Source organism: Somniosus microcephalus, chromosome 10 (genome assembly GCF_052327205.1).
Source record: "Somniosus microcephalus isolate GS21.2 chromosome 10, FLI_Smic_1.0, whole genome shotgun sequence".
In the NCBI taxonomy this organism is placed as follows: Eukaryota; Metazoa; Chordata; class Chondrichthyes; order Squaliformes; family Somniosidae; genus Somniosus; species Somniosus microcephalus.
The window spans coordinates 152,631,269-152,648,482 of NC_140996.1; the positions used below are offsets into that span (position 1 = coordinate 152,631,269).

A 17,214-nucleotide genomic window follows, 5' to 3' on the forward strand; every position below is an offset into this window, starting at 1 on the left:
ATTCCAGCACATCCATGAGAAGCCAACAAGGAGCTTCAATGTAAGGCAACCAGTCTTGGCCCGCGACTACCAAACAGAAAAATGGCAGCCAGGAACGATATGCACACGGCAGGGCCCACTAATGTACACAGTGGACGTTGGGGAGAGCATCGTGAGACGCCATGCTGACCAGATCCTAGAGTCACAGGAACAAGTCAACCCCATGCCTTGCCCATACGTACCTGGTGATGAACCCGACGTACAGGTCGCATCTACCCCAGAAACAGTAGCATCGGAAGCTGATGAACCAACCGACGACAGGGGGCCAGAATCGCCTCCGCACCAAGAGCAAGACACTCGGGAAAGGCGCTATCCAGAAAGGATCAGGAAGCCTCCCCAAAGACTGAATATATAAATAGACTATTTTCAGCTAATGTTGCATGTTAAAAGTGTTAATTGTAATTAGTTTGATATTTAATTGTTAAATGAGTGTTATGGCACTGTTAATCTAAAAGGGGAGGAATTGTAATGTATATACCTTTAAGGGGGGAACGATCTTTTACAGCTCATGTATACTGCAGTACCGGCAGTGACCACACCTGAATATAGCACTGAGTAGTAATCTGTACCGATCAGTTGCAGTGTGAGCCACGTTGAGTAAACACTTGTTGTACCGTTCTCCGCAGTCTGTGTCTTATTATACACGGACGCAACAGTGGTCAGTTACAAAAAATAATCAAAAAGGCTAATGGGATGTTAGATATAAAAATAAAAAACTCTGGAAATACTCAGCAGGTCAGGCAGCATCTGTAGAGAGAGAAACAGAGTTAATGTTTCAGGTCAATGACCCTCGAAGGTCATCGACCTGAAACGTTAACTCTGTTTCTTTCTCTACAGATGCTGCCTGACCTGCTGAGTATTTCCAGCATTTTCTATTTTTATTTCAGATTTCCAGCATCCGCAGTATTTTGTTTTTGTATTAATGGAATGTTAGCCTTTATGTCGAGAGGGCTAGAATATAAAGGGGAAAAGGTTTTGCTACAGCTATACAAAGCCCTGGTTAGACCTCATCTGGATTACTGTGTACAGTTCTGGGCACCACACCTTAGGAAGAATATATTGGCTTTGGAAGGAGTGCAACACAGATTTACCAGAATGTTAACAGGGATCCAAGCATTAAATTATGAGGAGCAAGTTCATAAACTAGGCTTGTATTCCCTGGAATATCATAGGTTAAGGGGTGATTTGCTTGAGGTTTTTAGGATTTTGAAAGGAATTGATAGGGTAGATAGAAAAAAGCTTTTTCCACTGGTGGGGGAATCTAGGACAAGGGGATATAACCTTAAAATTGGAGCCAAGCCATTCAGGATAGAAGTTTGGAAAATCTTCTTCACACAAAGAGTCGAAGTGTGGAACTCTCTTCTGCAAAAAGCAGTAGATGCTAGCTCAAGTAATAATTTTAAATCTGAGATTGATACACTTTTGCTGGTCAAGGGTATTAAGGAATATGGAGCCAAGGCAGGTAAATGGAGTTAGGATACAGATCAACAATGATCCCATTGAATGGTGGAACAGGCTTGAGGGGCTGAATGGCCTATTCCTGTTCCTATGTTCCTAGGCCAGAGAGGGGGAAAAATTGTTCAGGTTTCTATTCCTAGTCCCACTAGTGGTACATTTCCATGAGGGGGAAAGATAGGGCAATTAAAACCAGAGCTCCCTGGATGATGAAAGAGATAGAGAGTAAGATGAAGCAGAAAAAGAGCACGTATGACAGATGTCAGGTTGTGAATACATCTGAGAATCAGGCTAAATGTAGAAAGTTCAGAGAAGTGAAAAAGAAAATGGAAGGGGCAAAGAGAGGGTATGAGAATAGATTGGCAGCTAACATGAAAGGTAATCCAAAAGCCTTCTATAGGTATATAAATAGTAAAGGGTAGTAAGAAGAGGGGTGGGGCCGATTAGGGACCAAAAAGGAGACCTACACATGGAGGCAGAGGATATGGCTGAGGTGCTAAATGAAAACTGCATCTGTCTTCACCAAGGATGAAGATGCTACCATCGGCATAGTGAAGGAAGAGGTAGAGGAGATACTGGATGGGGTAAAAATTGTTAAAGAGGAGGTACTGGAAAGGCTGGCTGTACTTCAAGTACATAAGTCAGCAGGACCAGATGGGATGCATCCTCGGATGCTGAGGGAAGTGAAGGAGGAAATCGCGGAGGTACTGGCCATAATCTTCCAATCCTCCTTAGAAACGGGGGTGGTGCCAGAGGACTGGAGAATTGCAAATTTTACACCCTTGTTCAAAAAAGGGAGTAAAGATAAACCCAGCAACTACAGGCCAGTCAGTTTAACCTCAGTATTGGGGAAGCTTTTAGAAACAGTAATCAGGGACAAAATTAACAGTCACTTGGACAAGTATGGATTAATTAAGGAAAGCCAGGATGGATTTGTTAAAGGCAAATCGTGTTTAACTAACTTGATTGAGTTTTTTGATGAGGTAACAGAGAGGGTTGATGAGGGCAATGCGGTTGACGTGGTGTACATGGATTTCCAAAAGGCGTTTGACAAAATGCCACATAATAGGCTTGCCAGCAAAGTTGAAGCCCATGGAATAAAAGGGACAGTGGCAGCATGGATACAAAATTGACTAAGTGACAGGAAACAGAGAGTAGTGGTGAATGGTTGTTTTTTGGACTGGAGGAAGGTATACAGTGGTGCTCCCCGGGGGTTGGTTCTAGGACCACTGCTTTTCTTGAGATATATATTAATGACTTGGATGTGGGTGTACAGGGCACAATTTCAAGATTTGCCGATGACACAAAACTTGGAAGTATAGTGAACATTAAGGAGGATAGTTGATGCGCTATCAATTACTCATAAAAGACGGAGAGTTAGGAGAGTAACTAAAGGCTTTTATTAGCAAAGAACAGAGCATGCCTCTCGTGGTTGACTGGGTTCCAAGAAGGCAGGGGGCTGCAGGTCAATCACCTTTATACCTGGGCCTGTGGGTGGAGCCAGCCGAGACATGTTGAGGCATGCATAGGTACAACAGTGTGCAACAACAACAGTGAATAACAATAACAGTGGTTTACCACATTCACCCCTTGTTTAAAATTGAGTCCGGCGGGGTGAAGTGTACTAAAGGTTCGTGTAAGTAAGTCTATCAGGTGGCCTTGTATGCCGTCCTGATCGTCGTGGTGGTGGCGGTGATGGTGCAGCATCCAACGTTGAATCTGGCGTCTCATTGAGTGGTTGGGTGGTCAGTGACGGGTCCTGGGGCTGCGGCATGCCGTCTAGCGGGGTTGGGTTGTGGGTAGTGGTGGATGGCAATGGTAGTGTTTCAGGGGCACCCAAAGGTGCGAGATCTCGTGTGGGGGCTGTGTCCTCCCGCCCGTCCGGGTACGCTACGTAAGCGTACTGGGGGTAGGCGTGGGTAGTGGTGGGTGGCGAGGGAGGTGTTTCGGGAGCACCCGAAGGTGCGAGGTCTCGTATGGAGACTGTGTCCTCCCGCCCGTCCGGGTACACCACGTAAGCATACTGAGGGTTGGCATGGAGGAGGCTCACCCTCTCGACCAGGGGGTCCATCTTATGGGACCTCACGTGCTTCCGCAGTAGGACGGGTCCTGGAGAAGTCAGCCATGTCGGTAACGAGATCCCCGATGTGGACTTCCTGGGGAAGGAGAACATTCTCTCGTGAGGGGTAGCATTGGTGGCTGTACAGAGCAGTGACCGAATGGAATGGAGCGCCGCAGGGAGGACTTCCTGCCAGCGAGAGGTCGGAAGGCCCTTAGATTTCAAGTTTAAAAGGACTGCCTTCCAGACCGTCGCATTCTCCCTTTCCACCTGGCCATTCCCCCGGGGGTTGTAGCTGGTGGTCCTGCTTGTAGCGATACCTCTCGAGAGCAGGTACTGCCAGAGTTCGTCGCTCATAAAGGATGAGCCCCTGTCGCTATGAATATAGCTAGGGAAACCGAACAAGGCGAAGAGGTCATTCAGACATTTAATGACCGTGGTACTGGTCATGTCTGAGCAAGGGATGGCAAACGGGAAACGGGAGTACTCATCAATTATGTTGAGGAAGTACACATTGCGGTCGGAGGAGGGGAGGGGCCCTTTAAAATCGACGCTCAGCCGTTCAAAGGGGCGCGTGGCTTTGATCAGGCTTGCTCTGTCTGGCCTATAAAAATGCGGTTTGCACTCGGCACAGATTTGGCAGTTCCTGGTCATGGTCCTGACCTCCTCGATGGAGTAGGGCAGGTTACGGGATTTGATGAAGTGAAAAAACCTGGTGACCCCCGGGTGGCAGAGGTCATTGTGGAGGGTCTTCAGTCTATCGACCTGCGCGTTGGCGCATGTACCACGTGATAGGGCATCTGGGGGCTCATTGAGTTTCCCGGGCCAGTACAAGATATCGTAATTGTAGGTGGAGAGTTCGATTCTCCACCTCAAGATCTTGTCGTTCTTGATTTTGCCCCTCTGCTTATTATTAAACATAAAAGCTACTGAACGCTGGTCAGTGAGCAGGGTAAATCGTTTTCCGGCCAGGTAATGCCTCCAATGTCGCACAGCTTCCACAATGGCCTGGGCCTCCTTTTCGACAGAGGAGTGTCGAATCTCGGGGCCCTGGAGGGTCCTTGAGAAAAAGGCCACGGGTCTCCCCGCCTGGTTAAGGGTTGCAGCTAGGGCAAAGTCGGATGCGTCACTCTCCACTTGGAAAGGGATGGACTCATCCACTGTGTGCATTGTGGCCTTCGCAATATCTCCTTTTATGAGAGTGAAGGCTGCACAGGCCTCTGCTGTCAGGGGGAAGGAGGTGGACTTGATGAGGGGTCTGGCTTTGTCCGCATAGTTGGGCACCCACTGAGCATAGTACGAGAAAAACCCTAGGCATCTCTTCAGTGCTTTTTGGCAGTGGGGGAGGGGGAGCTCCATAAGGGGGCGCATCCTGTCGGGGTCGGGGCCGATGACTCCGTTCTCCACTACACAGCCAAGAATGGCAAGGCGCTTGGTACGAAACATGCATTTGTCCTTGTTGTATGTTAGGTTCAGCCGCTGGGCCGTACGGAGGAATTTCTCTAGATTAACATCATGGTCCTGCTGGTCGCGGCCGCAGATGGTGACATTGTCTAGATAGGGGAAAGTGGCCTGGAGCGCGTTCTGGTCAACCATCCGGTCCATCTCCCGTTGGAAGACTGAAACCCCGTTGGTGACGCTGAAGGGAACTCTGAGGAAGTGGTAGAGACGACCGTCAGCTTCAAAAGCTGTGTACTGGCGGTCCTCAGCCCTGATGGGGAGCTGGTGGTATGCCGACTTCAGATCAATCGTCGAGAACACCCGGTATTGTGCTATCTGATTGACCATGTCAGATATGCGGGGGAGTGGGTATGCATCTAGCTGGGTGTAGCGATTGATCGTCTGGCTGTAGTCAATAACTAGGCGCTGTTTTTCGCCAGTCTTCACTACCGCCACTTGTGCTCGCCATGGGCTGGTGCTACTTTCAATAATCCCTTCCTTCAGGAGTCTTGCTACCTCGGATTTAATGAAGCTCCTATCCCCGGCACTGTAACGCCTGCTTTTGGTAGCGATGGGCTTACAGTCGCGGGTGAGGTTAGCGAACAAGGAGGGGGGGGACTTTAAGGGTGGAGAGGCTGCAAATGGTGCGCGGCGGGCGATTTAAAAGCTGCTGGCTGCAGACTGTGAGTGGGGGGAGGGGTCCGTCGTACGCTAATGTGACACTCTTAAGGTAGCACTGAAAATCCAACCCCAGTAGAACGGCAGCGCAAAGATGGGGCAGGACCAGGAGTTTAAAATTTTTGTATTCTGTGCCCCTTACTGAAAGGGTCACTACACAGTAGCCACCGACGTCTGCTGACTGGGCTTTGGAAGCCAAAGAGATCCGATGTCGCGTCGGCAGGACCGGGAGAGAGTAACTGCGCACCGTGTCGGGGTGGATAAAGCTTTCCGTGCTCCCGCTGTCAAAAAGGCAGGTAGTGGCGCGGCCGTTTACCGTAATGTCCATCATGGACCTGGACAGTTGATGAGGGAGAGATTGGTCCAGCGTCACGGAGGCCAGCGTATGGTCGAGCGAGTCGATGTGGTCATCAGATGAGGCGGTGGTTGAGTCCGGGTCCCCCGTGGTTGAAGTTGGAGACGTCCGAGATGGCGGACAAAATGGCGGCGCCCATGGTCCCGATCCCCACGCGGCTGGGGGAGCCCAAGATGGCGGACAAGATGGCTGCCCCCACGGTTCGCACGCGGCGCTGCTGGCGTTAGCGGTTTTACCTTTGCAGGCGCTGACATAGTGTCCTTTCTTCCCGCAGCCGGAGCAGGTAGCGTTTCTCGCCGGGCAGCGTGCTCTGGGGTGTTTTGCCTGGCCACAAAAATAACATTTCTGTGCCTTGGACATCGCAGCAGCAGTTGAAGGTGGCGGTCCCATGACCCAAGGTTGTGGCGTCCACGTTGCGGAGCGGTTAGGGGAGAAGGCGTCCATATTCCTGTGGGCCACGTCGAGTGAGAGCGCGAGGGACACTGCCTTTCTCAGGTCCATTTCTCCCTTTTCCAACAGTCTCTGCCGGGAGTAGTCGGACCTTAGACCCGCAACGAAAGCATCTCGGATCAGTCCCTCCGTGTGTGCTGCGGCTGATACTTCTTTGCAATCGCAGTCTCGGCCGAGTATCCGTAATGCCCGTAGGAAGGCCTCCACCGATTCCCCGGGCTGCTGTCTGCGGGATCTTAAGAGGTGCCTGGCATAGACCGTATTTACCGGGCGTGCGTATTGCCCTTTTAGCCGATCGATAGCCGCCGCGTAGGTCGTCGCGTCCTGGATTATTGTATAAACTTGGTGGCTCACCTTTGAGGCCAGGATTTCCAACTTGTTTTCGTCCAGGGTCACAGTTGAGGCTTGCAGGTAGGCCTCGAAGCAACGCAGCCAATGCGCGAATTTGGTAGCTGAACCCGCTTCTTGGGGGTCTAGGTCCAGGCATGTTGGTCTGAGGGCTCGCAGCAGCTCCTGCTGCTCCGCGTTTGGTGCAGCAGCCTGCTGTTCAGCGTTTGGTGCAGCAGCCTGCTGTTCAGCGTTTGTCGACATTTTGTTTTTGCTAATAAAATTGATGCGCTATCAATTACTCATAAAAGACGGAGAGTTAGGAGAGTAACTAAAGGCTTTTATTAGCAAAGAACAGAGCATGCCTCTCGTGGTTGACTGGGTTCCAAGAAGGCAGGGGGCTGCAGGTCAATCACCTTTACACCTGGGCCTGTGGGTGGAGCCAGCCGAGACATGTTGAGGCATGCATAGGTACAACAGTGTGCAACAACAACAACAACAGTGAATAACAATAACAGTGGTTTACCACAATAGTGATGGACTTCAAGAGGACATAGACAGGCTGGTGGAATGGGCGGACACGTGGCAGATGAAATTTAATGCAGAAAAGTGTGAAGTGATACATTTTGGTAGAAAGAATGAAGAGAGGAAATATAAACTAAAGGGTACAATCGTAAAGGGGATGCATGAACAGAGAGATCTGGGGGTATATGTGCACAAATCGTTGAAGGTGGCAGGACAGGTTGAGAAAGCAGTTAAAAAAGCTTACCGGACCCTGGGCTTCATGAATAGAGGTATAGAGTACAAAAGTGTGGAAATTATGATGGACCTGTATAAAACATTGGTTCGGCCTCAACTGGAGTATTGTGTCCAATTTTGGGTACTGCACTTTAGGAAGGATGTGAAGGCCTTAGAGAGGGTGCAGAAAAGATTTCCGAGAATGATTCCAGGGATGAGGGACTTCAGCTACGTGGATAGACTGGAGAAGCTGGGGTTGTTCTCCTTAGAGCAGAGAAGATTGAGAGGAGATTTGATAGAGGTGTTCAAAATCATGAGGGGTCTAGACAGAGTAGATAGCAAGAAGATGTTCCCATTGGCAGAAGGGTCGAGAACCAGAGGACACAGATTTAAGGTGATTGGCAGAAGAACCAAAGGCGACATGAGGAAAAACATTTTTACTCAGTGAGTCGTTAGGATCTGGAATGCACTGCCTGAAAGGGTGGTGGACCAAAACTCAATCACGGCTTTCAAAAGGGAGTTGGATAAGTACTTGAAGGAAAAAAATTTGCAAGGCTACGGGGAAAGGGCGGGGGAGTGGGAATACCTGAAGTGCTCTTGCAGAGAGCCGGCACGGGCTCGACGGGCCAAATGGCCTTCTTCCGTGCTGTAACCATTTTATAATTCTATTTTGGATCCCAGCTGGAGAGCACACATGTGCGGATGTCGGTAAGGACAAAAGTGAGCTCGGCTGTGATGCCTCCCCCAACCTCCATAGTTACCTTGCCCGCTGACACTCGCACCTGAAGAATGGCCACTTGGCTCAGGTAATGGAAGGCTTGCCATACCTATGGAAGTGTAGCACAGCATGAGTCTGTGTCATCAGGAAAGGATGAAAAAAAATTGGTAGAAAAAATAAATAAAAGTACCTATCTTTTTATGTGATCCAGTGGACTGGTAGTTTTAGGCCTCAAACTGTTCCCTTTTATTCTAAATGCTCTTCATTTTCAGAAAAAATTAGGAGATTTGGGACATTTTATGAAAGATATGCACATGTTCCTTTTATGTCACAAGACCCTCATTTATGTGAACACCTTCACAGTTAGAGGCTTTGCTACTACAAATGGCAATTTCCATTAAAAGCACAGGGTAGGTGAAATGTAAAACAATTGAACATGTGCTGTGACACTTCAAAAAAAATAAAACCCCATGTCAGCAGGCTTCTACTTATTTGACATTCTGTGTAAACTCTGGAAATTATATTGTGTGACATTATATGAACATTTCATGTGTTTGCATCATATTCTCCCATCTGATTTAGAAGCATTAAACTTTTAAAATAAAAGGGTTAACTTGCTGATTAAAACAGCTGACACGGAATGGATACCAACAAGTTAAGCATTTGTACAATGACAGGACACTGTCATTTCTAGCCTATATTGCTAAAGAAGAATCTTTTGTATGTGTCTGTGGTGGGAGGGTTGTAACTTTTTTTTAAATTCTGGGGCATTTTAATGTCAACAAAATTGTTGTGTCATTTCATTAAAATGTTTTAAATGTTATTTGGAGAAATCATTTTTTGCTAGATTTGAATTACAAAATAAGAGCAGTGACTGATCTTTCTGTGTGGTTTCCAGAGCGAGAGAAGAAGGAGGTTATCCCTACAGCAGTCTTCAAAGTATTGGAGTCAGAAAGTAAAAAAGGAAATGCACTGCAGTTCAATGACCCTATGTGGCCTGCACAGTGGGAGCTGGTAAGCACTGCATCACCAGTTTATTCATTTCTTCTTTAGTTAACCCTTGAAACACAAGCTGCTCAAGAGTTCCCAAATAAAATACACACGCACACTAATACACAGATACAATGGGATGCACATACATGCAAACATGGGTACAAGGGGGATGGCTATACATGCAAACATGCAGCCACAAGTGGATGTACATACACAAGAACGCAAATAAATGTTTAAATTCAGGAGTGATGCATCTTGTATAATGATCAAAACCGTATTATGTATAGCAAATAAATATAAGGTAAACTTTCATACAATCTTTGATATTTTTCTGGTTGTCTCTATCCTTATTAAGCAGGCAAAAAGAACTGTAAGAGAAAGTGTTTCCTGATTAATTCATCACAAAATATTCCCCATTACTTTTATTTTTTGTTAGTTTTATGCTCTGTGATGTTAATGTGAAACTGCTCAATTAATAGTCAGGCACCATCCTAAACATTTTATTTCTCTTTTAATGAGGGCTAAGTTTTTCAAGTCGGTTAAATTTAATAATAAATGTTCTTAAAAATATACAAAGTAAACATTACTTTCAGTGAATATGATGCTTCCATTCATTTTCTGAATCGAGCTTGCTGAAGCCCCAATATAGTTTTTAACTCATGCACTCATTCATCTTATGATCAATGTTTGCCGATGCCTGGTACAATTTATATACAGGAAACTTTGGTTTATCCGGAGGTTGTATGTCCGGAAACCTCGCTCTAACGGCAGAAATCAGCAGCCGTTTTGTTAGGTTTTTTTTCTTCCCCTAGCATTTTTTTAAACAGTCAGGCTGTGGAAAGCGTCTCTGTAGCTTAGCAACAGCTTCAGAGACGCTTCCAAGGTACGGGCCGATTGTTTACAAGCTGTTGCTAAGCAACAGTGTTTGTTGTCAGATACGGAGATGAAAACCTCCGTATCCTTCAACATTAGCGCTGGTCTATCCGGAAGTTTTGATCTAACAGCACCAGCTCGGTCCCGTCGGTGCCGGATATCGCGAAGTTTCCTGTATAACCTGTGTTTGCTGTTTTGTACATATAAGCGTATCTTGGCACTTTGTACAACTTAAAATATTAATTTTCTGATATCTTTGTGCAGCTTAATCTTTATCTGCTGATTTATATAGTTTATAATATGTGCTCACTGAAGTCCTTAAACATTTTGCAATCTTTAAATTTGGGGTCTTCTGTAGCAGCTGAAAACCCAGTGCATCAAAAACTGGAGAGATCTGAAGACTTGGCAAAGGATTTGTGTGTGTACAGTAAAAGTAAATGTTCTAGACTAGTCATTGGTAAAAAATATTGTCACACAACAGAAAAATTAATGTGATACGATACCCAAGAATCAATATCCAAGTGATGAGGAACTTGGTCCCTGCAGTAATGCAGGTTAATTTAACACCACCCACATTGTTTTAATCTCTTGAACATTGTCTGTATTAAGTACGAAGTGTTTAAAAAGTCTTAGTTAAGAACCACCTATAGGTGGCATTACTAGTTTTAATAATTTAAGGCAAATATTTTTGATGAAAGTTGTGCAATAGCAGGTTTCTTTGTCCCAACTTCCAGCGTTCTCCTTCACCTGACCTGCTCCAGTACAGATACAGCTCAATTTTTATGCCGGCTGGAAAAGAATGCACGGTATATGCCGCTGCATATCTTAGCCTCATTATTCCTTGATACCAAATATTTTAAGCTACAATGTGTGAGTATGGGAAGATGTCACCGTGACATTTAATATTGTTAAAGAATATGAATCATATGCATTGTGTTAACCCACGACAGTGAAAGAACTGACAGTGTGACGGGAGGCGCAGATCAACTGAATTTTTCCCCCTTAGTCTTCAGTTGCTCAAGCAGTCTGTAATCACAGAGATATTTCTGATTTACTACTTGGATTTTAATAAGGTGTGAATGGTCACATTTTGATCAATAACAACCACATTCACAACACATAGGGTTAACGATCCAAATTACAAATAAAAAAAGTCACATTCCATTAGTAGTTTAAGGCTAGGGACTGGCAACCTGCTCCCGCCAGATATATATAATTCCTGCAGCTTTGCACTTTGCATTAATGACCCCAGACACTGTCAGAACTGCACCACTGAGTAATTTAAAAAAAGCACCTAATGAGGGCAACATTTCTTCATTTCAACAGTAAAGTATGAGTCCTATAATTGTACCAAACATGGCTCTAGCCCTCCAGTGCCATTCTGTAATGGTCTAAGTGGCTGTAGTGATCACAGTGGAGTTAATTCAGCAAACTCGATATCGCCATTGAATTTATTGGGGGCGGGGCTATGATAATTAATTGTTCAACTTTTTCGGCGAGGGTCCCTGGAGAGCTGCGTTTAAGTCCCAGGAAATTATGGCGTAAGTCAGTCACACTATAATTTGATGGAATTTCTGCACCATAATAATGGCGTAGCAAGTTTTCAGCCCTGTATGTTATCTATACCAAATATATGAAATGGGCATTGATTTCACTTCAATTGTGTCATGAATGCCTGCACTTTATCCAAATTTGTACAACCTCACTTCATATTCTATTAAAATAAAGCAAAGTCCATTTGTAGTACGCACTAAGTGCAAGTTATCTACAGAAAAATACACAGCATGGGTCTACAAGCATGAGTTACAAAAGAAAGAAATAGCATTTATATAACAGCTTTCACCATCCTCAGGATGCCCCAAAGTGCTATACAGCCAATAAAGTAATTTAAAGTGCAGTCAATGTTGTGATGTAGTCAAATGCAACAGCCAATTTACACACAGCAGGGTCTTATAAATAGCAATGAGATGAATAACCAGTAATACTGTTTCAGTGATGTTAGTTGAGAGGGAAATGTTGGCCAGGGCAAAAGGAGAACTTCTTTGAACTCCTCTTCAAATAGTAGCCATGGTGTGGAGATGCCGGAGTTGGACTGGGGTGGACAAATGTAAGAAATCACACAACACCAGGTTATAGTCCAACAGCTTTATTTGAAATCACAAGCTTTCGGAGCGCTGCTCCTTCTTCAGGTGAAGTGGAGAGATGCATAAAGACACAGCTTATATAGTCAGAGAATCATGTCAGATGATATATATGCTCTGACTATATAAGCTGTGTCTTTATGCATCTCTCCACTTCACCTGAAGAAGGAGCAGCGCTCCGAAAGCTTGTGATTTCAAATAAAGCTGTTGGACTATAACCTGGTGTTGTGTGATTTCTTACATCTTCAAATAGTGTCATAGGATATTTTCAGTTGACATAAACAGGCCAACTTCTGAAAGACAGCACCTCTGACAATGTGGTATTCCCTCAGTATTACACTGAAGCTTCAACTTCAAACTTGTGCTCAAGTCTTGGAGTAGAGCTTGAACCCACAACATTATGACTTAAAGATAACAGTGTGCTACCACTGAGCCATTTCACAAGCAAAATGTGGAACCTCTTCTACATTGCAAGAAAGGAAGAGAGAAAGCTATGGTAATTATTGCATTAGGCATTTTAAGTTGACAGTTGTATCATGAATGGTCTGCTAGGAACATTACCTCAGCAGATCATGTTCAAACGAATAAGGTGCTTGGATGACTGGGTTGAATATGAAAAATTCAAATTTTTTTGCAGTAACAACTAGGATGGAACAATATTCGTACTGAATTTTAAACACATTTGAATGTTTATGAATAATTTCTCCATATAAATATCAGTATGTAGTCACACATGTTTAAAACTTCCATAGTTCATGAATAATCAATTATGATGCTTAGTACTAAGCTGTACCGAGATTCACTGGGATATTTGAGATCTTTTTAAATATGAGCATTTGAAGTTTTAATAAGATCTGACTGATGATTTTTTGGTTAAGTTTTCTGATCATTGTTAAAGCACTTTATTTGAATACAAAACATTAATCAAAAAATTTAAGAATTCTGCGCAAAGAGATTGTGAAACTCACATTTCTGAATATAATTTAATTTAATTTTAATCTGTCAAGTTACATGATTTTTCAAAGCAGTTGACATCTTCTGCATTAATTGGTCAATCCCAAATTCTTGCTAACCTCCATTAGCTCAGGAATTGGAGTGATCTGGGCACCAGGTTTCACCATGGTCACTATTTGTGCCATTCTTGGGTTAACAAGAGATGATTTGCAATGTGGAAGAACAGATCTTCCTGACTCTTCCCCTTTTTAAACCAACTTTCCCCTCATCCCTAGGTGGAACTCACAGTCATCATGTCATCATAGGATACTGTCGTCAGCAGCCAGGAACAGAACCAATGGGATAAAAGCTCATTAGCAAGAAGTTGTATTTGAACACCAATCAGGTTGGGTTACAAAGGCAGGCCCACAGGTATAGTGCACTTTTGGAGGAAACAGCTCCAAAGCCATTTGAAATCGGGTTTCAAGGCACCCAGGTTTGCTCCTAAATTGGCCAGCATTCAGCTGTAGAATGGCAAGGGACTGGGTGTAGGAATAAATTACATATTCCTTTCGATTCTAGGACCTGAGCCTGAATTCAGCATAGTCTCAATCCAGTTGCCAGAATACACAAACCCATAACACAAGCTGACCCACAATTATGCAAACGTTAACACCATGTTGACAATCTCACTAGTTAGAATACAAAATACTAGAATAGAAGCAGAACTGCTTTGGAGCCTAACCCTGGAAGCCAGTATAAGAATATTAATGGAAATATAGCACTCTTATCAGCAGACATAGGGATCCAGCATGTCTAATATTTATCCCCCAGTCTTAACCTTTAGGTAGCTCTTCTGAGTTCTATTGGGCACCAAGGGGCTGCCAATGAGTTTAATGATCCAGCAGAGTCCCTTCTATTATGATAAAATGTATATATCACCTCGTCATGTTTATGAGATGGCAAACTCAATCTTACGAACCTGAAAGCCAGTTTTAAAGACAATAATCCAGAATTATTGTTGGATAGCAGTGGATGTACACTTGATACTTTTATATGATATTTCTTTGCCTGCCAATTTAGCAGAGGCATTAGCAAATGTAAAACAATTAATGCCTGTGTTAAAATAGCGGACAGAGGAATATCATATGTTAAGCATTTGCCCGCAAATATTGTCACTAGTAAATTCTGGTCCAGCATTTTAGAAGTTTCTCCAACTTTAAAATGGATGTTGAGATCCAGAAGAAAAGAAATGAGAAAGGATTGGAATAAATGGGTCAGATTGAATAGAAAAAATCTTAAGGTTAAAATAAGAGAGAGAATGTGGGAGAATGGAGAAAAGAGAACACCATTTTTATTTTTTATTTAATCATATGCATTTGGTGTTTATTTTCAAAGTATTTGGTTAATATTACAGTAATAAAGCAGCTCTTGGAGTTTGTAGTTTTATTACAGTCATATTTGTGTTTTTTCACCACATTCTGCATAAACTCAAATTTAAGACATCGACTAGATTGTTATTTCTCTGGATCTGCCAGCAAACTAACGGTTAATACCAACAATTACTTCTATCCCATGCTAGTTATTAAAGCTATATGAAGGTGTAACCTCAGGGTCATTTCCCCACCCCCAACTCTGAAATAAAATTGTCTGCCAAGGAGTTTTAAAAAATGTACTGATTCTATTATTGCAGTTACAAATAGACAGCCACTAACTTAATAAATCAGCAAGTAGTATCAAACATTCTGGGCGAACGATGTGACAAATGCTGACATATAATCTGGAGGAGGCATTAATGGCCTAATGCTCCCCCCTCCCCCATGGCTATGGTGAGTGCTTATATGGGAAGTAGGTGTGAAATATCTATTCAGTCCAAAGGACACAGGGAGGCAGCTTGGGGTGCTCATGCTTAAAGGGGCACACTATCAGAACAGTTAATCAGTTTGACTGCAAGTAATTACCAATATCATTTACATCTCAATTAATCATAATTGCTAAATTGAAATTCTCCCTTTACAATATTTAAAAGAGGTTGTGGTAAATAATTTAATTTATACATTTCCTGATAATGTTAAAATTATCAATTGAAACCATAATGTTATCAAATACAAAGCTTGTAGTCATTACTTGGGTACCATACCCCGGTGGAAAATAGGATTTGCATTCAGTTTGTTCAGAGATAAATTTATCAGTCACTAAATTTAGATTTGTAGCTACGACTTCTTTCACAATCACTGTCATTCAAAATTAGCCTGCATTCTCAGAATGTTACTACCTGTGAAATAAATGTTATAACATTTCAAACTGAAAGTAGTAGAAAAACCTGGTCAGTGTCATGCTGTAATTCATATTTGTAATCTTTACACCAGATTATTTAAAATGATGCAACTTAATTCTGCTTCAGAACATTCATAAAAACTGTACATTTTTAAATTGAGCTTTTCATGGAAAGCCACTACACCAGAGGTCAGGATTTTAAATGTGAACACATGCTATGAAGGAAGCCATGCAGGAATTAAAAAAAAACATTCTTCCTTGTTTTGTTAGTTTAGATTCTGAAAGAAGCTTTTGTGTGTAAAGAAGTAACTTGAGCCTAGGCCTGGAGCTATGCCCTGTGGTACACAGGCCACTATTTCTGCCCCAATACCAGTGTGAAAGAAACTAACAAGCCTTGTATCTCCAACCTGACACTGGCTTTTGTAAGAATTAATTTACTTCAACCATGGTGATAAAAAGATCCTTTGTGCCATTACATCACAGATACTAAATGGGAAGGATTGAACACTTGCTGATCATATTAACATATTAAGATCTGTTTTAAAATATGATGTTGGTTTTATTTCAGCCTTTGAAGCCATATTCATCGATAATGTTCAGAAATTGCCTGCTTCATTTCTAAGTCCCATCTATTTCCCTCTTGACGATTTTATTTGTTAATATTTCCTATCCAGCTTCATTGATTACCATGCCAAGCTGACAGAAGGAGAATTAAATTGGTCATTCAGAGCTGAGGGAAACATTCACTTTGGCCCAAAATGCCAGTTTCCCCTGCTTTCCTGAGAAAGTTACAGAAAAACTACTCAGCTTAGGTTGTTTTGTTTAAAAAAACAGCAATGTCAGGAGAGCTATTAGGCTGCTTATCTGTCTTTCTACTTTGGCACGTGAATACTCCCAGCTCAGCATGCCATGTGTCAAATCTATCATTTGATATGTCAGCAACCATAATTCCCTCTTTTGTCACCAATTTTGACCAAAGGATGAAAAATTGCTGTCAAACATCGGCAAAATTATTGTAGAAAAGGGCAAGTCTGTCTTTAGGTGTAAGCCAAGGTGAAACACAGGGAAACTCTCTTTAGATTAGGTCTGAGCTGAGAGAATATTGATCTGTATGCTGAAAATTGTTGATCCCTGGGAACAGGAGATGACAAATGGTGGCAAACAAAAAAATCGAGTCTCTCCAAGGACATTCCAGCTGTACTGTGTTCACTGGAAGTATCTGTTTAGTATTAGTAGAACCTACTTGCCCCCAGCAGGAATTGAACTTGGCTTCTGCCAAACATTTTTTTTCTGTAGCTTTCCATTTCAATCTCATTTCCTCATTGCTATGTTAGACTTGGTTTTACGTGATTTTACTTTTTTGTATTATGTGACTGAAATGTATTGGATTAATTGGAGTCACTATAGTAAGAATGTTAAGGAATTTATTTAGTCATCATATGCGTTTATTAAAAAGGAACTAAAATCTTCCTTCATTGTAAATTTGAGAACATTACACGGTGGGAGTTTTTCAACAAAATGCAAATGATAATTAAAATGCAATGATTATATATTGTCACACTAAAATAATCAGGAACCATTATTGATTAATGATGCAGTAATCAAAATGCAATTATCTTCCTCCCAGGTTTATCCACTGTTTATTAATTTCAAAGGCATATACAGTATAATTTTCCTTAATTTTGACCAGGTGCTTGATATATACTTAGACAATAGTATTTTGACTATACACGTGTTA

General features: G+C 43.0%; 1 protein-coding gene across 2 annotated transcripts in view; it reads left to right on the forward strand.

Moving 5' to 3' along the window:
- Positions 1 to 17,214, forward strand: part of LOC147111767 (PC3-like endoprotease variant B) — a 780,400-nt gene that overhangs the window by 185,280 nt on the left and 577,906 nt on the right. For both annotated transcript variants that reach the window (XM_085998973.1, XM_085998974.1), the window contains exon 3: positions 9,158 to 9,273. In XM_085998973.1, coding sequence (XP_085855099.1) covers positions 9,158 to 9,273 — 116 coding nt within the window. The remainder of the gene's footprint in view (positions 1 to 9,157; positions 9,274 to 17,214) is intronic.